The sequence below is a fragment of the Zea mays genome, chromosome 2 (genome assembly GCF_902167145.1).
Source record: "Zea mays cultivar B73 chromosome 2, Zm-B73-REFERENCE-NAM-5.0, whole genome shotgun sequence".
In the NCBI taxonomy this organism is placed as follows: domain Eukaryota; kingdom Viridiplantae; phylum Streptophyta; class Magnoliopsida; order Poales; family Poaceae; genus Zea; species Zea mays.
In genome coordinates, this window is record NC_050097.1 from 132,131,929 (window position 1) to 132,154,497 (window position 22,569).

The 22,569-nt window shown below is 45.3% G+C and overlaps 1 protein-coding gene across 2 annotated transcripts in view; it reads right to left on the reverse strand.

Moving 5' to 3' along the window:
- Nucleotides 1-21,607, reverse strand: part of LOC100217036 (Signal peptide peptidase-like 3) — a 34,567-nt gene extending 12,960 nt beyond the window's left edge. Inside the window, exons 1-10 of one of the 2 annotated variants that reach the window (XM_020547481.2) lie at nt 21,370-21,607; nt 20,443-20,601; nt 20,195-20,306; nt 19,965-20,084; nt 13,693-13,850; nt 10,852-11,028; nt 10,699-10,733; nt 10,456-10,612; nt 7,636-7,689; nt 7,444-7,551 (exon numbers count right to left, since the gene is read on the reverse strand). In XM_020547481.2, the coding sequence (XP_020403070.1) occupies nt 7,444-7,551; nt 7,636-7,689; nt 10,456-10,612; nt 10,699-10,733; nt 10,852-11,028; nt 13,693-13,850; nt 19,965-20,084; nt 20,195-20,306; nt 20,443-20,601; nt 21,370-21,519 (1,230 nt within the window). In that variant the 5' untranslated portion in view covers nt 21,520-21,607. The remainder of the gene's footprint in view (nt 1-7,443; nt 7,552-7,635; nt 7,690-10,455; nt 10,613-10,698; nt 10,734-10,851; nt 11,029-13,692; nt 13,851-19,964; nt 20,085-20,194; nt 20,307-20,442; nt 20,602-21,369) is intronic. The other variant, NM_001359540.1, reaches the window with a different exon arrangement.
- Between the last annotated feature and the right edge of the window lie 962 nt (nt 21,608-22,569).

The following is a 22,569-nucleotide window of genomic DNA, read 5'->3' on the forward strand; positions in this document are numbered from 1 at the left end:
GAAGAAGTCCCGAGATTTGCTAGGAACCTTAAGGGCATGTTCGGTTATACCAATCCAAAAGGGGATTGGAGGGGATTAAATCCCCTCCTAGTCGAAAATGACTAGGAGGGGATTTAAACCTCTCCAATCCTCTTCTATATTGGTGTAACCGAACAAGCCCTAATGGGGAACGAAGCCCAAGGAAGATCTGGATCGGTTTTTTGAAGCCAAAGCCATCGCATACGTAAAGCCCAACATAATTCCTTAAGATTGGAGATTCCAAATCCCCCAAAATGTAGAGGTCTGCAAACCCTTCCCCAAGCAACGAGACAATGCCCTCCTTTTGCGTCTTTTCGACCTCTCCAAAGGAAGCCTCTGCGGATCTTATCAATGACCTTGAGGGCACTTTGAGGAACATCAATTGCCATTGCCAAATAAACCAACGCACCAGTGAGGACATGTTGGACTTGCACTCTCCTTCCGGCTCTAGTCATCAACTCAGCCTTCCATCCTAGAAGTTGGTCCACTATCTTGTCCACAATTGGTTGTGCTTGCTCCTTTGTAATTTTGCGGAGAGAGAGAGAGGTAATCCCAAGTATCGACAAGGGAAGGAAGCAAACTCGCAATGCAACCATTCATGGGCCACCGCCACATCCTCTTCAGAACATTGGATAGGAAACACACTAGATTTCTGATTATTTTTATGCAGACCTGAGGCTGCTCCAAATAAGCCTAGAATTTCCAAGGTAGCAGCAATATCAGAACTAGAAGGATGCAAGAAGATAGCCACATCATCAGCATATAGAGAGATCCGATTATATCTATGTCTGCTAGATAGCTCCTGCAGCAAACCATCCTCCTCGGCTTTAGATAAGAGATAGCCCAAGACATCCATAACTATAATAAAGAGCATGGGGAAAGGGGATCCCCCTGACGTAACCCCCGCTTGTGCACGATAACATCTCCTAGTAAACCATTGAGCATGACTTGAGTCGTGGATGAGGCCAATAGCCCACAGGTAACCTCCCTCCAAATCAGCCCAAAGCCTAACTTCTGCAGAACCTCAATAAGGGCCAAGAGACCGAATCAAATGCCTTGGTAATGTCAAGCTTGAGAAATAATCTAGCCTTTTTTTGTTGATGGAAGGCTCTAGCAGTTTGCTGCACAAGCATGAAGTTTTCCTGGATAAAACGTCCTTTAATGAAGGCATTCTGGTTTCATGAGATCATATTATTTAGCCTTTTGGCCAGTCTCGAAGCCAACAACTTGGTACAGAGCTTGGCAAAACTGTGCACAAGACTAACTGGTCTGAAATCTTTGACTTGATCAGTCCCTTCTTTCGTAACAGAATAATGTAAGCTATGTTCACTATTCAGTTTTCCAAGATTGCTAAACTTACGGGACCCAAATGGCTGAAACAGCCCCCATAACATCCCTCTTGATACTCCAGCAAGATTTATAAAAACGCCCATTAAAACCATCTGGACCAGGTGCCTTGTCGGAAGGCAGCATTTTAATGGTATCCCAGACCTCCTGCTCTGTGAATGGGGCATCGAGCTCAGAAAGGTCAAAAGATGGCATGCCAATTTCATCGAGATTGATAGTTTGATCCCAGTCCAAACAAGAGCCCATGAGATTGGAGTAGAACTGATGAATCAGGGAGGCTTTATCTTCATGACCAGTGACGATTCTATCGCCATCAACTAATTTAGCCACAAAGTTCTTTCTTTTTCGATGACGGGCATGCAAGTGAAACAGCTTGGTATTAGCATCACCTTCCTTGAGCCAAGAAATCCTCGATCTTAAACATGCTATAGATCGCTTGATGGATGACAACCCCAAAATATGCTTCTTTAGTCTAGATTTAAGCCAGTTCTCTGCTGGTGTTAACTGTCTTTCATCTTGTGCAACCTCAAATTTATGAAGAACCTCCCGCGCTAGTGCCAACTGGGACTGAACATGACCAACCTGCTTGGCACTCCAAGCATGGAGACCCCTGGCAGTAGCCTTTAGCTTCAAATTCAAGGTTTGAAAAGGGCAATCTGAAGTTGGAACCGAGCCCCAAGCCGACTGAACAACATCGTAGAAACCCTCTAGCTTAGTCCAAAACGCCGCATATCGAACCTATTGTCCTGAACCTGAAGGCCCAAAAGAAGCGGACAATGATCAGTCTTCAGAAGTTGCGCTTTGAAGCAGGACATTGGGAAAGAGCCCCTCCCAATCAACTGTACAGAAAACCCTATCCAGTTTCACCAACACCGGAGCAGCTTGCTGATTTGACCATGTAAATTTGCGGCCATGAAGAGGGTATTTCCTTCAACGCGAGATCATCAATCAGTCTTCTCAAACGGGGCCTATTTAAGTTGGAAGTATTCTTATCTGAAGCTTTATAAATAAGGTTGAAATCCCCTGCCACTATCCAAGGGCCATCACAAACTGCCCTAATCTCTATAAGCTCTTGGAGGAATAAAAAAATTCCCCATTATTTTGTGGCCCATAAACACATGTGAGCCACCAAGTATTCTCTTCAAAAGTAAAAAATTGGACGGAGATACTATTATTATCCACTCTTTTTTGACCAATGGGGATCAAGTGTCTTTTCCACGCTACCAGCACCCCGCCCCTTGCACCTACTGAAGGTAGAGAAATCCAATCACTGAAATCAGCGCCAAGCATAGACAACAATTTCCACCTATAGACCTACCCCATTTTAGTTTCTTGCGGACAGATTAAGGGCTTGTTTGGTTCAGCTTTTTCTGACCTGCTTTTCTGAAAATCTGGCTGTGGGGAGAATCTGACTGTGGGGAGAATCTGAGTATCATTATAATTACGTGTGGAGGAAGATAAAGTTGTTCATAGGGCTCAGGATCTAGAAAGTGACGGATTCCTACTATTACAACGACTCAACCGATTATGTGTTTATGTTGATTTTGGATGGTTTTTGCCCCAACGAATTTTATAGAAGTTGGCTGAAAAGCTGGGCGTTTGGCAGTCCGCAGCAGCTTTTGGTGGCCAGAAGCTGCCAGAAGCCGAAACAAACAGGGATATCAACCTTGGCAAAAGACACTAACTCTCTGACTGAATTTTGTCGTGCAGAGGAATTCAACCCTCTAACATTCCAAAACAAAATTTTTGATGGATCCATTGGACAGAACAAAGAGAAAGAAAACTACGTGCAGGAGCCAAAACTCACTGGGAGCTGACCACAACAGGAACAGACCACCCAAATAAGGCAGCCAAGGCCTCAACCTGAAACTTTAGCATAATCTTCCATAGCTTTTTGACTGCAAGCATCGGCATCAAAGATCTCCTTCAAATACTTCATAGCTTTATTGACCGTCCTACTCTCCAAATCCTGCAACTTGAATTCAGCATCAGCACCTGCCACCCTCCGACTTCTGCGAGGGGGAGCAGCATCACAAGCTCCGCCAGCATTATTCCTGGTAGGCCCAGTGCTTGTCGGAGTTGGTAGAATGTGAGAAATACGCTTGTACACTTTTCTAAAGGACATTTGTTTCTCACTCTGGTTGGTGTGGTCAAGCACGTTGTGGTCAGAACTGGATGGATCGGACACCTCAGCTGCGCCCAATGTTTGCTCTGAAACATCAACCGGGAGATGGAGTGTAGAGCCATGTAGTTCACCCTCCTAGGCAGCCGGTAACTCTGTCAGAACAATGGAATTTTTTCGAAGATGACGCCGAGAGTATACATGAAGATGTCGTGAAGGAACTAGGCTAGTAACACTCAGGGAGCCAGCAACCTGACGGATTTGCGCTGTAATTTGCACCGGAGTCGAGGCCACCCCGGAGGGAGCCTCAAGGCCCGCACGGTGAATTTCACAAGAATCAGAGCACATCATCCCTGCAGGTTCCCCCTAGCCAATTGAAACTATGTCTGCCCAAAACACTAAAGAGAAGAGACGTCATCATGTTCCACCCTGTGCACCGGAGCCAAGGCCTCCCCTGGGGAAACCTCAAGGCCCGCACAGTGCACGCAGCATGGATTGTAGCACAGATCTCCCGAATAATCCTCGTGGCCGATGCAATTAAGAACCGCCTGCTCGGGAACATCGTCATGGATTTGTTCACCAATGTGCACCGGAGCCGAGGCGTCCGCGGAGGGATCCTCAAGGCCCGCACAGTGCATGCTTTTTGTACCATAACAAAGACTTCCCACAATAGCCTCACTATCCGACTGCTCCGAAGCTGAGCCCTGTGGTCTCAGCCTCTCCTTGACCGGACAACGCTGTCCAAGCCCACCGATGCTCAAAAATTTGTCTTCTTCACGAGATCCACCCTGAGGTGAACGCGGCTGAGGTCGACGTCGAGACTCGGACCCATCCTCATGGTCACGAGACCCCGACTGTGGGGCCAAGACCAAGGGAGCTGAAGCAGCTGAAGAAGACATAGTCAATCTGATCTTTACTTGGTAAACCAATGAGATAGCTCCTTGCGGACCCACATCGGGCGCCTGCAACGGTTCCATAATCTAGAGCTCACGAGATTCTGGAATCAAGGTTGTATCCATGCACCAAGCAGAGCACCTAAAAACAGCAAGGTCTCTAAGATCTGAAGTAGCCGAGAGCACCTTGTAAACCCAAGCAAACGGGTTGATTAAGTGTTCCACCGTGGTCGTCTCCCAAACATGCACTGGAATGACCTCTAATTCCAATTCTATTATCCGAGGAAGAACTCCACCCGTTGAGTTGAAAAACCTAGACCAACGCTTGCATACCCCCGTGAAGGTTACGGCCCGCAGAATGGACCACCTCTCCTCAAGTCACTGAGTCAACCCCTTAGAGGGGAGAAACAACAGGAAACTGCTCGGGGATAAACGACGAAGAACAAGGGAATCCTCAGGAATCTCCAGCCTTGGCGACAGCAACGATGTCACCTCCACATCTAGAACAACAGTCTGGTTACTGATCACTGAGACAACCACTACCATGCAAAGGTCTTCCTCATCACTAGTCATAGCATGATTCCAACCCAGAAAGCATGGGGAATGTACTCCTGGAGCAACAATGGCCACTTGATCAGTCGGGTCCTACCCGGGCCGTTGAGACTTTTCCTGGTCCCGGCGCTCATCATCACTGGGGGGGGGGGGGGGGGGGGGGGTTACGTCATTTGCGAGAGTGGCGACGACGAGAGCGTCCCTGATTAGTGGCTCCATCCACCCCCATCAAGTGATCATCAGACAAACTTCCATGTCCCCCTGCTGCAACTGCCTATCGGCTCCCCTACCCGGAACCTGCATACACTTGTTCCTCCACACCTTCAAGGACGTAGCTGGATGTCCGGCGTGTCCCGACTGGCGCTGATCACTAGACATTGGGGGTATCTCTGCTCCAGACGGATTGTGAAGGCCCTTGAGACTGCTGGCGATGGAGACGTGACCAGACAAAAGACCTGCCAGGCCAGGAACCCCCCCCCCCCCCAAGACGAGACCACACCGATGCCCTGGGAGCAGGAGCAATCGCAAGAGTGCGATCAGGAGCCTCTGGGCAGAGGGACGCCTATGTCCAAACCGCAGGCATGAGAAACACCTTGTCTTCAAACGGCAATGTCGAACCCAGTGATTCGGGGAAAGGCAGTTGAAGCACCTACTGGAGACAACACTAGACGCCTGACTTTGGAACTTGGTTGCCTTCAAACGTAGCCTCTTCGAACACTAGGCCTTCGCAGGTCTCTGAACCTCGAGCGACGAATGGAATCCCGTTGGAAACTCTCCGAACGGCTGTGCCTGAGCCGCAGACTTAATAGCCAAACCGCCCGGCGATGGAGGCCGGGACAGCTGCACCACGTCGCGGAAGGAAGGCCTAGAGGTAACACCGCCGACAGGGCCAAGCGAGCTACCACCAGCGGAGCTGTCAGCTCGCCAACGCTCGAACTTGGACCTCCCTCCAGACTTGGCCTGCGCCGCACACTGAGAAGGAGAAGGTGACGGAAGGGAAATGGACGCAGAAGCTGACGCCTGCAGTGCAGGGGAAGGTGAAGAGGAGAGGGCGGCGGCGAACCCTCGGGAGGTGGCCACCGGGCCTAGAGTGGGCACAGGTGTGAGGTTTTGGGGAGCGCAGGCGTCGGGAGGGGAGGGAAAAGGACGCGGGAGAGCCATTAATGCTTGTTACTTGATCATTGAATCACTTGAGAAGGTTGAGAGAGACCTAGTCCGGTGGAACACGTCAACGGGAACATAGGTTCTTCGGAGCCAAACCTCGGGTAAGAAATTGTTGTGTCTTATGGTCTTTACTTTCTGCAATTTCTTCTTCATCTCTCTCACTCTAAGTTTTTGCTATATCTTCACTTGTGATATTGCTCTTGTATTAATTACGCAATCAAGAAGAGCATCAAGTGCAAGAACTTCCCTCTTCCCTTACTTTATTTGATCTAGATTTTGAGCTAACATCTAATTTGGGATTCAAGTTTGTTTTAAGTTGTGAAAATATAGGTGTTGCCTATTCACCCCTTATAGGCAACTATCACATGCGGTACTAAATAATTACCATTTCAATAAGCTTCATTGAAAGAACTTTTTCTCGAACTACGTAGGAGAGTTGCGTGTCATTTCATTAAGAAAAGAAAACAAGGGTAAGGCTAAAAAAAGCCTAACCCGAAAAACACAAGAAAATCCCATTACAATCCACACCCAATAGGAAGGAACTGCTTCATTGAAAGAACTGATACACTTATTGCAATCATGACGCTTTCATGGAATATAAAAGGTGTTCAAAGGCTATGTTCATAGTTGTTAAGGCGGTAAGGTAGCCAACCCCCTTTTTACCTTTTAAGGGGTAAGGCGTAAGGCGAGGCGACGCCTTACTAATAGGAATATATAGGAATATAGTCTTAAATATGTAGGGATAATAGTAGCAAATAGGAGTACAAGTTCAACGTAAACCAACATAATAGACTTAAAACCCAACATAACTAATAGATAGTAGTAGAATGTTAGGAAAAAAGAAACACATAACTAATAGATTTACTGGTTTAATAGAGAAGTAAAAAGAAAAGAAAAAAATAAAAGAGATCAAGGACACATGGGCCACCGGCCTACTATTTTCCGGCCCAGCCAGCCCACTACTACCCTCCATCGTATTTGTATCCCACCCTGCAGCCGCCAAAAGAGGAGGGAGGAGGGGAGCCGCCGCCAGAGAGGAGAGGTCATCGGCCGGCCACCTGAGAGAGAGAGGACGCACAGCCATGGAAGAAGGGGACGTCGCCGGCCGGCCGGCCGCCCAAGCAGCGTGCGACGCCGCCGCGACCTCTTCCCCATGCACCGCCGCCGCCTCCTCCACTCGCCTTACTCTTGCTGCAAGGCGACAGGACGCCTTGCTTCTCCCGGTCGCCTTAACGCTTAAGCGTCACTAAGTGATGCCTTAACAACTATGTCTATGTTACATATCAACCTGTCGTACTAAAAAATTACCATTTACATAAGCTTCACTGTAAGAATTGATACACTTACTGCAATCATGACGCTTTCATGGAATATAAGAGGTGAAATGAACACCCAAAAGATGTCATACACAAATGCAGCACTAAGAAGTGCCGATGCAACCTGCCAAAATACAGTCTGAGATTTTTATGGTGCAAATAAGATCACTAGAACTCTTACTTGATTAACATCAGCAAACTGCTGCAAATAGAATGCCAATACCTTGATATTTGGTAAACGTGCCATCTGAAGCACAGTTATCATCAAACAGATACCCTGGGAGAAATAAGCAGCCAATAACATATAGTTAGTTTTGCAAAGGTCAAAGCAGTATGATTTCAAATTGAAAATGCCAAGCATTTAATAAGAAAATTATTAAACTGGTCCAACCATAAAGGGTAGGCACAAATGAGATCCTCCTCTTTAGACAAATTATCCAACAGTTTATAAAGTACTAAAATAACATCCTTTTGAGCTTGCACACATGCATGATATCAAGCTTGGAAATATGGTATTCCATCCTAATTCAAATAAATGTGGAAACATTTTGCTTTGCATGTCCATATCTAATGTACAGATGATATTTGGATTTCTTAGTCAGAAATGTGCAAATTGCACCAAAGGTGGATCAAGGCTGCAGATTTTGAGCTAGAAGCTAAATTTGTCTTCGACTCGTCATATTCTAGGGCAAAAGGTACATGTAGCCACCCACAGAAGGACATATGAAAGGAAGCTATGTTATACTTACCAACATGCCTAAGCATCCTGCAACCTCAAACTGATTCATATAGATTTACGTTAGAATTACAACATCATGCTTATGTTTATTGCACATGATAGTTTTGTACAGTTGTGACCAATCAGGTAATTTGACCTTTGGGGCTAATAGTATTTTGTAGAAAATTCAAACCCATTCTTATATATATTTACGACAATGTGCTTTGAGCAAAATGTTTTGGAAGGAGACACCTCACTGGCATGATGAAAATTATACATGGAAATCTCATCACTTCTGACTAAACTGAATTCAAGAACTGGATTAGCAATGGCCTTAGAAGTTAGAACTGACAATACATTATTTCGACTCTGGTGTTCGAGAAAAAAAACGTCTATATCATGTCATTCTACCATGTGAATATGAACTTTTGCTTGATGGTATACTGCAGTTCATAACATGCCACCATAGTTATTAAGAGCATCTCCAACAAAGATCCTAAATGAGGTCCTATTTTGAAATATAGGGCCTAATAGAATAAAATAGCTTCCAACAGTGGTCATAAACTCATAATTTACAAAATTTCATTGAATTGATACAGGACCCGTGGGCTAGACTCCTAGATATAAGACCTCACCGGAAGGGCCCTATCCACTCTCGCACCAACCAAATAGTTCCATGACAGTTTGAACCTTGTACTGGCGTGCATACTGTTGTTGGCGGGAAAATGCAAGGGCGTTTGTGTGTGGCGAGGGGGCGCAAGGCGGGAACAGAGAACCGAAACCTGGGAAGTTGCTAATGCCTGGTTTTGAGGCTCGGTTGTTGGAGAAGAGATTTGTTTGTGGATCCTAAACAAAACAAATTAGATCGTAATACATTATTTAGGGCTCATGTTTAGGACTCCTTGGAGTTGCTCTAAGGCGGTAAGGCAAGTTGTGGTGAGCCACCCCTTTCAATCGCTTAGGCAGTGATAAGGCAAGGAAAGGCGACGCCATACCAATCTAACAAATTGCAAAACAAACAGTGTGGCTGAGAAAGAAAGTGGGAGAGGGGAAAAAACAGGATGGAGTAAGAAGGGGCTGACCCAGCCCATGTTACCCTCCCTTGTCGTGACCTACATGGATACATCAAACATCATCTGCCTAGTGTGAGTGCTCCCTCCATCCATCGGCGCAGCATGCTTCTCTCTCTCTCTCTCTCTCTCTCTCTCTCTCTCTCTCTCTCTCTCTCTCTCTCTCTCTCTCTCTCTCTCTCTCTCTCAATCTCCAAATGCACTGCTACACAAAACTTCTTCCTGCTTCTTCCTCACTGCTCTACACCCTCAAATCAACCATTTCTGCAGTCCCCCTCGTTCTTCCTCAGCTATCCCTTCCTATATTTCGCTGACTTTTGGTCATGGCGACAGGGACGCCCAGATTGCCAGCAGCCCAGCACACCTTATTGCCTAGACAAAGCCTTAATAACCATGCATGCCACCAAAGAGTAGTATGGAAACTATCATGCAACTAGAGATGTCAATGGGGACCCGATACCCGCCAACCCATGGGGAATTCCCCTATTAGGGTACGGGTATGGGACAAAAAATGTATCCATGGGTATGGATATGGGACAAAATCTCCACCCATTGGGTAAACGGGTATGGGTTTGGGAAGCAATAATCCGAACCCGATTACCCATGGGTATTTCATACGTGTACACATGTCATGTTTATATGAATGAGTTGAGGCCGAGCCGACCACCAAGCCCAGCACGGCAGCGCACCACGCCCCAGGTCCTAGCCCAATAAGGCAACACGGCAAGGCAACTAGCAGACTAGCAAAAAACAAAACTCTAAAATAACCAGTCATATGCTACGCCCTGCCCAGACGACGATGACGACCATGGATTCTCAGGCGGCAACGAACTCAGATGGTGACCATGGAAGGTGAGCAAACTTCATTTCTCCATTTCTTCTATCGGTCCCGAAGTACTTATTTTTTTGATGGATGGATGAATGTATCATGGTTCATGGATGAGTGCTTGCCGATGTGGTGATGTCTGAAATCTAGATTGTTTGTGCTACCTGTTAGTACCTAGTTATCTCTTAATTGGGGATGGGGACCCATTGGGGACCCGAAACCCGAATGGGGATGGGTATGGGATGAGTTTTGTACCCATGATGGGTATGGGTATGGGGATGAGGATGAATCAAACATGATGGGGATGGGTATGGGATGCTATAACCCGGTGGGGAATTCCCCATTGACATCTCTACATGCAACCCCAAAAGAAAAGAACATAATAGAGGAACAAAACAAAAGAATGGTTGTAAGTTAAGATTATCTTACCAGAACGTCTTGGCCTATCCAAGCAAATGAAGCATGGCGATACACAGCCCAGAGAATTGCAAACACCGCACAAAATGGTACAATTCCAACAGATAAGATCAAGACCTCCCCCAAAACAGGGAGTTGTACAGTCTTTTGTCCACAGTCCTTAAAAATCCTGTTATATGAAGTATATAGGATGATGGTATAGAAGTAAAGGGAGCACTGACTGAATTGCTTTATCAAAATTGATAGATTTGGTACCTAGCTAGAAGCGTGACCAAGCAAGCATGCATACCCTGCAAGATAATATCACCATTAACCTCAGTGCTGAACTCCCCAACAAAAGGGAAAAATACATATCAATATGCACTAGTACAAGATAGAAGAATTACTGTGCCCGAAAGGAGGGAATACCTCAATACCACCAATGCAGAATAGTACAATTAGCACCCAAACGAACCAAGATGACATGAAGTAGAACAGGAGGAGGAGGAAAACTGAAGCTACTATAATAAAAATAAAAGCACCCTTCGCGCTGATCTCGAAGACCTCTTTATCTTCTCTGTATTTTGTTCCCGTGTCAGGTCCATCCTGTTTAATATGAAAGGATAAATTTGTCATGAGAGGGCATATGCAGTGGTTACACAAGGGGCATTTGTAAGCACAAAAGACATGGTTGAGAACAAGATGTGTTTTTCAGTTTTGAGTTAAATGCATTAGCGGCGCATGAACTTGTCAAGAGATGCCACTTACGTCCACGAACTTTAAAAATGCATTTTTAGGACCTTGTCTTGTTAACTGGCACAACGCAGTGGTCAGTATGGTCCAGAAATAGACCTGTGATGCACCATTTTTACAAGTTTAGGGATGTGTGGTACATCACTTAATAAGTTCAAGGATCTAAAAATATATTTTCAAAGTTCGTGGACCAAAGTGGCATCCCTTGACAAGTTCAGAGGCTACCGATGCATTTAACTCTTCAGTTTTTTATGTTCACCTGCAAAAGTATAAGGGTTTATGAAAAAGTACAAATGATGATTAACAAGAATGCAATTGGTTCACATCAAAATCTAAAATTCATAACAAACGCCATTTCATGTCACAATATCATTGCTCAAGGCAACATTTCCAGATGAAAGCACAAGAGTAAACCATGATGCATGGCTTCTAGTTTGTATGTCTTATTTAGCCCATGCCTATGTTCATACATGATCCATTTGGATAGCAGCACATCAATCAATAGTTATTAAAGCGCTAAGGCGACATAAGGCGATCGACCCCCTTTTTACCTTATAGGCGGTGTAAACCGTAAGGCGAGGCGAGGCCTTAATTATATAGATTAATATAAAAAAACTAGACCAAATATTATTTATATTTCACTAATTTGAAATTAACAAGCAAGCTAGCACAACTATAAGGCCTAGTAGGCCCATTTCAGCCTAGTAGAAGAGAGAAACAGGAAAACAGAAAAAGAAAGAAGTTAATAGCTACAACCAGTAAGCCCAGACCAACACCAATTTTAGGCTTAAAACATCACCAGTAACCAAACAAATATCTCCCAGTTGCAGCAGCCAGCAGTTATCTCCCTCCCCTGCAGCTCTCCTTCTCTTTATTCCTCACCCATAGCTCTCCTTTTCTCTCTCAGTCTATCCCTTCCCCTGCAGCTCTCCTCTCTCTCCCTCCTCTGCTGGCTGGCCGGAACCATGCATCGGGCCCTACGCGCCCTAGGCGGCATCCTACGTCCACGTCCACGTCCACGTGCAGGCGCGCGCTGGGGCTCTGCTGCTCCCGCCGGATCAGGCTGCCGAGCGAGCGCTCGAACCGGAGCTTCCTGGAGCCCTGCCGCAACGGCCGCGTCCATCGGAGGGGAGAGGGCCAGGGCAGAGGGGTGGCCGGCGGCTAGGAAGGGAGCCGCCCCGGGAGGGAGGGATGAGCCTCCCGAGGCGGCGGCTGGACCTGGGCAGCTGTCTGGCGGCTGTACGGTGTGGGTGGTGGCTGAGGGAGGTGGGAGAGGAGAAACCCTAACCTAGTCCTCTAATACCATGTAGAATAATGAAGTGGTTAATGTATTGATAATAGATGGGGTACAATATATAGACTCACAACCCTAACCCTAATGGGCCGGCAGCCCCACAGTGGTGCCCCCCACACACACACAGTCTAACAGCCACTACTCCCTGTGTCGCGACCTGCGCGCCGCCGCCTCCTACGCCTTACTCTCACGGGCATGTCCAAGCTCGCCTTACACGCCTTAATAACCTTACCTCATTTGTACATGTTGGGTACCCATTATCCATATTCAAACCCTTACCCATTTCATTTGGTTAGGGTATGGGTAAACTTTTTTTAATCCAATAGAAAGGGTATGGTATGGGCCATTGGGTGTGAATTATCAATGGGCAAGTCTTCAGCTCAATTAAGGTGTGTGCGAGTTCTTATTTTTATTTTAAGATCGAGTTTTTGACGTGGGGCCACATTTGAATATAGCCACACGAGTCTATACGAAGAAGCCATCTATCATACCGAGTCATCTATCATCTAAAAAAATCAATCAATTCTGATAGTTTCTAAGTGTAAACATGAGGTTTTAAATTTTAGGGTACATGTATCCCTCATATAGATCTAGTCTAGTAAATCCGCACAAGGTTACAGTCTTCAGTCAATTTCACTAAAATTTTAAGGTGTAAATGCAAGGTTTTCATTCCAAGGGTCAGCTTTAACATGGAGCTCACATGTATATGTACAAATAGTAATAGAAGCCAGTAGTTCAACTCAAAGCAATGAATATGCATATTGATTATTATCCAATGGGTACGGATAATATTGGGGAGGATCTGATATGTGGGTAGGGTTGGTGGTCCTAAGCATTCTGCTCTAGCCCGTCCCACCTTGTATCTGAGGTTGACCTGTTTGTTCTTCTTTCTTCGTAATGAAAATGACTTGCAGCTCTCATGTGAATTCTAAAAAAATATTGGGGACAGGGATCATGACGAAATGGATTTGGACATGGACAAGCATGGATTCATCCATACCCTCCCTAGTGGCAGGTATAACATCACTATGTACCTTGCATACAACCCACTCATGCAAAATACTAAATTCAAGCTCCTTCACCTAAGATTGTACTAATGTCCCTTTGATATTAAGCTTATAAATGTCCAATGCGCTGAAGCAATGGGAATGAATGCATTGGAGTGCATACATATAAATACAAACATGAAATGCCATTCACTTTGGGTAGGCACAAATCCAAACCTTTCTGGTCAGCTGATTATAACGCTCATCAACCTGTTCACATGTAACAAATTCAGTCCAGAGTGAAGCACAGACTATGGTGCCTACAGCCATTATCCATAAGAAGCATGCTGAAAGGTCCACAGTTGGTCGATTTGGTGAATATAGCTGCACTTCCACTGAGACAATAGAAAATAAATATTTCTCATTATCACGCATACTCTGGTGTAGCATAATTAATTCAAAAGGAACATATAACTTAGGTTAGTCATCATTTCTACAGGATCATCTGCCACAAACAGCTGTGCCAATTTTGGAAGTAACAGAAATCACTCAAGAGCATCAAACCCATAAACAAATATTATTTTTCTGGAATACGCAGGAGAGCTGCGCATCTTTGCATTAAAAGAAGAAAGGGGGAGAGAACCCCATTACACCACAGACATTACACCCCAACACTAGAAACTGACTAATGATCACCGACTAACACGGAGAAAACACGACCCACAGCTATTTTAAGCCAGCAACTCTTCGACCTAGAGGAAAGACAGGGCCTTGGCTCCAGTCATGGACCAGAGCATCGCCTCTTCCCTAGCCACCCTAAGGGCTGTGACCAAGCTAGGATTACATCCATCAAAGACACATCTATTCATATGCTTCCATATGGTCCAAGCACCTAGGATTACTAAAGAATTGAAATCCTTCCTCAGAAGATCAGATGCCCGAGAGCCGAGAGCTGCTAGACTTCCACCACGACTCGAAGGAATCCTCGTGAGCTGTACACAGCTCCTGCAGCCCCACTGAACTAAGGAAATCAAACCAGAACTGCTTGGCAAAAACACATTTGACCAACAAGTGATTTATAGTTTCAGCCTCTTGGTGGCACAAGGGGCAGTGCTCTGGCCGGTCTAGCCCTCTTTTTCTGAGCCTATCAGCTGTCCAACACCTATTATGCTCCACAAGCCAAATAAAGAACTTGCACTTCCCAGGAGCCCAAGATTTCCGCACTCGTTCTGCTGGTTCGAACTGAACTGAACCATGGAAGAGAGCTTCATAAGCAGAACTAGCTGTATAATCCCCTGAAGCACTAAATTTCCATATATGTCGATCCCTTACTCCAGGCCGAAGAACAACTACCTCAAGCACTTCACAAAGTTCCAAGAATTCAGCAATGACTCTGACTAAAATTGCCCCTTTTACATCGGAGATCCAATGCAGATTAGGGAGAGCGTCTTTGACCAATAGTATGTTGGCAAGACGCATGGGCACCATGTCAAACATTGCAGGAGCTATGTCCCTAATACATCTCCCATCCAACCATCTGTCCTTCCAAAAAAGGGTATTGGCTCCACACCGAGCTTAGTAGTAATGGCTACAGCAATCAGATTTTGTACCACCTTACAGACGTCAGTGGGGAAGTCCGTCCAAGGCCTACTGGGATATGTTTTCTGCAGCCATGGCCAACGAGCCCTCAAAGCCCAACCGAGGGTCTTTAAATCACTAATCCCAAGACCACCCAGCTCCTTGGGACGGGTAACCTTAGGCCAAGCCAGGAGGCAATGACCACCACGGAACTCTTTCCTGCTCCTCCAAAGGAAGCCCTTCCACAGTTTATCGATTGCTTTGATGGCCCAGACAGGAAGGTCAAGTGCCAAAGCTGCATAAATCATCTTTGTCGTCATGATGAACTGCACATGAATAGCTCTACCAACCCTGGTCATGAGCTCAGTTTTCCATCCTGGCAGAAGGCTGGCCACCCTATCAACAATGGCCTGAACCTGGTCCCTTGTGAGTTTCTTGGGAGACAAAGGCAAACCGAGGTACTTACAGAGAAATTCTGAAATATTATATGGCAGCAAGTCCTGTAAGCAATTCACCTCTTCTTCCCCACAGCAGATTGGGAACACACTACTCTTCTGGATGTTAGTCCTTAGACCTGAAGCTGAACCAAAAAGATGAAGAATATCCATAACCACACTAATGTCTGAGGCAGTAGGGCTTAGAAATAACACTGCGTCATCCGCGTACAGCGAGATACGATGCTGCATATTCCTTGTAGAGAGAGGTTGAAGAAGCCCTTCCTCAGAGGCTCGCTGCACGAGCAGATTCAAGACATCCATTACAAGAATAAACAACATAGGTGATAGAGGATCACCCTGTCTCAGCCCTCGTTGATGCCCAATACATTCCCCGGGCAGACCATTTAGTAAAATCTTGGTAGAAGAGGTAGCTAACAGCCCGCTTATTATATCACACCAGATCTGTCCAAAACCAAGTTTTTTCAAGACCTCGATAAGGAAGGCCCACGATACCGAGTCGAAAGCCTTTGAAATGTCTAGCTTGAGAAGGATACGAGCCTGCTTCTGGCAATGTAAGAATCTGGTCGTCTGCTGGTCTAGCATGAAGTTGTCAACAATTAATCGTTTCTTAATAAAAGCGATTTGATTGGGGGAAACCATATTTTGCAGCCGGACTGCTAACCTGTTAGCCAACAATTTAGACAACAACTTCGTGAAACTATGAACCAGATTGATTGGGCAGAAATCTCACACTAGTGGCCCCCTCAACCTTGGGCGGAAGTGTAATAAAAGCTGAATTCAGCGGACCCAAGTTTCTGAAATCTCTAGCCCAAATGCAGTAGACTGCCACCGAAATCAGCCTTGATCACAGACCAACAATTTTTGTAAAGTCTGCCAGTGAACCCGTCAGGACCTGGGGATTTGTCCGAAGGAAGGGACTTAATTGTATCCCAAACTTCCTCCTCCAAGACAGGCTCATCAAGGGTATCAAGGTCACAAGATAGCATCCCCAGAGCTTCCAGATCAACAGTAACATCCTTACTTCTGCAGTTCCATGGAGCCCTTGATAAAAATCAAAGAAGGCTGGTGCCTTGCCTTCATGGGCAGTCCAGATTTGCCCATCCTCTGAGTGTACCGCTGCAATGAAATTCTTTTTCTTCCTGAACCTTGTTTGTGCATGAAAAAGAGAGGTATTGGCATCACCTTCTTTGAGCCACCCAATCCACAATTTCAGCCTTGCCATGGTACGAGAGAGAGAGGACAGGGCAAGAAAGTGCTTCTTGAGCAGGTTTCAGAGCCACAGTTCACCAGGAGATAAGGAATGATTGTCCTGCGCCACCTCCAATTGATGTAGGAGCTCCCTAGCCATCTCAAGCTGCAGCTTAATCCTCCCAACTTTTTTGTCATTCCAGTTCTGCAGACTCCTAGCCGTTGTCTTTAATTTCTTGGCCAAAGTGATGAGTCGGCATGGCCCTGCTAGAACAGACACCCAAGATTGAACTACCACATCATGAAATCCCTCCATCCTAGGCCAAAAAGCTTGGAAATGAAACCTCCCTTTTCCTCTGCTGAAATCATGAAACCCAAGCAGCAAAGGGCAATGGTCGTAGTCATCCGTGGCTGAACTCTGAAGAGAATCTGAGAATTGCTCCTCCCAATCTGTTGTGCAGAAAACCCTATCCAATTTGACCAGGGTAGGATTAGAGTGCCCGTTCGACCATGTATATTTCCGGCCAATCAACGGGATTTCATTAAGAGACAAATCATGGCACGGTCCATGTTATTGTTATTCTTCTCTTCCTCTCTTAAGATCAGATTGAAATCTCCGAGCACAAGCCACGGCCCAGTACAGAGAGCTCTAATTTCTCTAAGAGATTGCAAAAACTGAATCTTCTCATGGTTCCCTTGCGGACCATACACACATGTAAGCCACCGTGGTGAGCCAGTGCTAGAATGAAAGTTCACAGAGACGCTATGTTCATCCACCCTACTGCCCGCACAAACACCAATGCTATTTTTCCAAGCCACCAAGATGCCGCCACTAGCACCAACAGAAGGTAGAAATATAAAATTGTCAAAAGCTGGTCCTAGCATCCGCAATAAAAGGAATGGAGAGACATCCACCATTTTAGTTTCTTGAAGACAGAACACATCAAATCGAGCAGAATCCACCAAAGTGCGAACTACATCCTGTCTACCCATTAAGGCCTCGTACATTCCAAATTAGAATTTTTGAAGAATCCATAGGGAAAGAAAAAGAACGATGACCAGCAAGAAACCCAATAAATCAGTAGATTAATCTGCCCTGTAGCAGCTCCTTAGGCATAGACCAGCCGAATAGCTCTGCCATGGACGTGATCTGCACCTCTGACAGCCCTTTCCTGAAAATTATGGCATACTCATCAAGATCTTCTGGCCTGATAGTCTCAGTTTCTCCAGCAATCACAATACCAAGCTCCTTCAAAGTACGCTTCTTGCCCTGCTTCCGGTGGAGGAGGTGGCAGTCGCTCCACTCCTACTCCGGCGACCCTTCTGCTACGTCGAGGCAGCACCTTAGTGGCTGGAGCTTTGCCTTGTCGCGGCCTTCTGACCGGCGCCCTCAGAATCCCGCCTGCTGGTCTGATCAGCTTATCAATGAACTCTTTTGAACCCGAAGGAGGAGGCAAGGATGCATCTACCAGCTGTCTTGGCTGACTGTCCTTCCTCCTTTGTCGAAAGTAAGTGATAATGGGGCTTCGACCAAACATTGTTATCAAGAAGTGGTTCTATGCTGATTCTCTGGGAGCTCAAAAAAGTAGCTTGTCCTAATTCACTCCATGCACAATGAACTAGAGAGCTGGGAGATGGGAGCTGAAAAAAGTAGCAAAGCCTAATTCGCTCCACAAATAGATGCATAGAGTTTAACCTAGAGAAACATTGTCAGTCAAACAACCACTTCACTCAGAGAATCAACTTCCACAGAATCTGGAGCAAGAGGAGATCTACCAAACAGGCCCTGAGCTGCTGAGAGTAAGGGACTGAGGGCTCAAGGGGTGGCTCCAATTAGGGTTCCAAAGTGGGTTGAAACATATAAGCCCAAGTGGCCCAAGCCATTCCAGATGCAGCCCATATCATCAGCTGCCCAGCCCAGCCCCTTTCTGTTTTTGGTCAACCACCACGTAGTTGCTCGGCTAATCATGATAGTCCATGACTAATCAGATGACCAAAAAATTATTCGGTCTAATCGGGTCGTAGCACCTGGTCGAATCCAAGGTAGCAATTAGGATGTCTAATCATGACTAGTCGGATGACTTGATAACACTGGATGGTTATAATCAGGGTGTAGATCCAATAAGTAGTCTAGGCTCATCTATGACTAATTTTTCCCTTTTAATGATTGGCCACCAAGACACCTAGCACAAGTCCCCACCATATCAACAACTAGGGGCTAGGGGCTACCCCACTGTCCACATCGTGCATACAGAAATTTACCTTTGTAAAAGATCAGTGGATGATCACAGTGGATAATCACAGATGAACAGGAGACGAGAGTCAAACCCGATATTAATAGTACCAAACTACAGACGACTATCTTACTTAAAAAGATAAAATAGAAATTACTTGTAATATTGTGCATGTTAGGCATTATCTAATTTTAAGTTGTTGCCCCGTCACAAGTACTACCTTATAATATTATTACTAAATCATATATCAGGTTTGTCTGGCATACAATATGTTCACCAAACATTATTTTTTGTTCTTTAAGTTGGCAATACATATCTGATGCAAAATAACTATGGAATAGATGCAAATAGCACATAGCGATTGTTTAGATACGAATTTGCTCCCTCGGGCCCAAAAAGGATGCAGTTATAGAGTAGTGTTAAGTCAAACAAGTTGAAGTTTGACCGAATTTATATAAAAATAAACTAATATCTATCATACTTATTAAGTATCATTAGATTCATAATTAACCATCGTTTATAGTATACCTAATTGGATTCATACATGTTAATAATTTCTATAAACATACTCAAACTTAATATAATTTGACATTGACCAGACCTAGAATTGCATCCTTTTGGGATGGAGATACTATTGAACACTGCCACTAGAGCGATGTAGAAGGAAAAAATACCATGCTACACTTTACAAAAAAAAATTGACTTATGGGACGTAAGACAACCCTTGGGTATTGTGTATAAGATAAAACCTTCTCGCACAGGTCAAAAAAAACCTCGAATCCATGCCCCACCCATACACGGCAACATCGTAGCCCATGTGAGAACAATTGAGGCCTTATCTCGGCATCATAGCCCCGAGGTCGGGACCTTAGACCTGTGCTTTGGCATGCGACACCCGAGGGGATTTTTTAACCTCAGCCTGAAATTCGCTCCCACAGAGAGTCGAACTTAGCTTCTCAGGGGGTGCTAATCAGACCACCTAACCAACTCGGCTAGAAGCCATTTCTCTACACTTTATAACAAAAGAAACAATAATTTAGGAATAACTTGCCACTTGCTCCATGATGCAATAAGTTCTTCAGCTTCTTTCCTGCTGACTGTGGTATCATGACAACAGGTATTGTCACATTAATGGAGGTGTCATTCTCACCGCAAACCATCTTGTAAAGCTCTAGAAACATGAGACAGGTTACTTTCTGCACAAAAAAACTTGCATGTATATTTGAAATATCAAACTATTTGAACAGAAAAATGATAATGCATGACACATTCTCATTATACCTTCATTATCATTGATAACTAGTAAACCGGTCGAACCACTGGCCTGAGCAATATTTGCTTTTTCCGTGAAAGCACATTCCCCACGTGTTGCTATAGCAACTGAACTTGTTAACTACAATGACAAGGATTAACTTAGAACAAACTTATGGAATACATGCTTTCTCCATTAGGATTATGCTGATAGCACGACCATGGGAAATAAAACACCTTTGTATGTAAGCCTACTACTGATGGTGTTAAAGTGAAACCTTTGATGTCAAGTTGGAGCAACAGTCAATTGGATTTGAGAGGACAGCAAATGACTTTTTTGCTTCATGAATATCTCTTGGCAAGGGAGCTCCAAATTTTGCACTTAGGCCAACAAAAGTTGTACCTTCAGTCCCATTCACCCAATTCTTCACCTTGACCTGGAATAAAGCTGGAACATAAGAAAGAGAGAAAAGGTATTTCGGGCATTTGACAGGAAACGGGATCAGAGTTATTTTTGCCAAAATTATCTCAAATTAGCACTAGTTATCGAGCTAAAATTAGCCTAAATTAGCTAGGGTTACCACTTACCACATATTAACCCCATGTTTGGATGGGCTAGAGCTAAAAAATAGGTGGCTAACAATTAGTCCTATACTGATTGCAGCGATGGACTGTAAATTATATCCTCTACAGGAATATTTAGTGCCCCTCTAAAAAGATTCCAACCTCTAAACACTAAACTTTTGCAACAGTAACCCGTAAACCATCCTAGAAAGTGCCCCAGCCTCCTAGACTCGTCCCGTGCCGTGCCAGGGACGTTGCGTCCACCGTCTGCGCCACGCCAGTCCAGGATTTGGAGGAGGAGACAGCGCCTGCACATTTGGAGGAGAGGTCCCTGAGAGGTCTCTGGCCTGGAAATGTACAGGATACTGCTGCAGCCTCACTTTTGCTGTCAAACCCGTATTGTACCAGGCCAGGACGGTTTACAGGCGTTGCAATCAGTCTTATGCCTGCAAACAGGCCCTTCTATGGTACATCCACAAATTCCTCTACACGACCACATCATCAGACAGATCGCAGCATCGCACCTCTACCTACCAACTATAGGACTCCAGGAACTCCAAAACTAACTGCTACCGGCAGTGACCTAATTAATGAAGAAGGACCGCGAATCGAGTCAGCAAGGGGCAGGGCAAATCCATTACCAGCTGGAACTTGTTGGAGCAGCCGGGTGTCCGTGAAGTCCCAGCGTCGTCGTCGCTGGAGGCGTCGTCCGCCGCGGCGCCGCCAGCGAGGAGCACCACAAGGACGGCGGCGGCGAAGGGGAAGACCGACGCGCGGTTATCGCTCGCCATGGCGACGGGGGGAGAGGGGGTGCTTTGCGGTGGCCAGACGGAAGTGTGATGCGAAATATCATCGTCGTGGCTACATGGGAATATGGGCCGGCCTTTTTTTTGGCAGCACGACCACGGCCTGAAAATAGAGCCTAAAGCACGGCCCAACACAAAATAATATGGATCGGGTCTCAAATTCCGGCCCATCAAACCCCGTCATGGCCCGCATAGATAGACTGGGCTTAGGTCGGCACAGCCTAATTATGTTCAATCTGTTTAATTTATTTAATTTATTAAGATATCGAATTTATATTGTTGTTATATTAGGAGTTTATGCGGTTAAATGATGCTAGAATTGTTTAGAATCTTTAATTTAGTAAGTTATGAACTTTATATGGTTGTAATATTTTGATTTTATATGGTCAAATATACGGACTGGGCTTGGGCCGGCTGTAACACTATAAAAATCATCAACTAAAAATAATGCATTTAGTTATTAATGGTAATTATAGTAATAAATTTTTCATTCAAGTGTTTGTTATTTATTTGCATTTGAAATAATTTTTGTTTGCTCATGATTGATTTTGGATATTTAATAGCATTTCTTCTTACATGAAAATCCATGTAAATAATATAATAATTATTGGTCCAAAAATAAATATTCTAGTTATAAATAATTTTGGTATAATTATTATGATTTTTGAATTATTTATAAATATATGTATTTACATTTGTAATTAGAAAAGAAAAAATCTAAAACTATAACCCTAACCCTAACGACCCCACTAGGGGCCCAATAGCCGCGCTGCGCCCTCCCCCTGCCTAACCAGCCGTCACCGCCAGGAATCCCCTCTCCCCTTCCTCTCCCTGCCGCGTGGGCCCACTGGCCAGGGTCCCGCGCGCGTCTCCTTCCCCGCGCTCGAGCCGTCGCCGCCAGAACCTGACCCCGCGTCGGAGCCGCCCCGTGCCCGACCGCGCGCCACCCCGCGTCCGTTCGTCTCCTCGGCGTAATGGAGCATCAACACGACCGTTTCTTCCTACCCCACTCTCTCCCCATTGATGTCGCCGCCA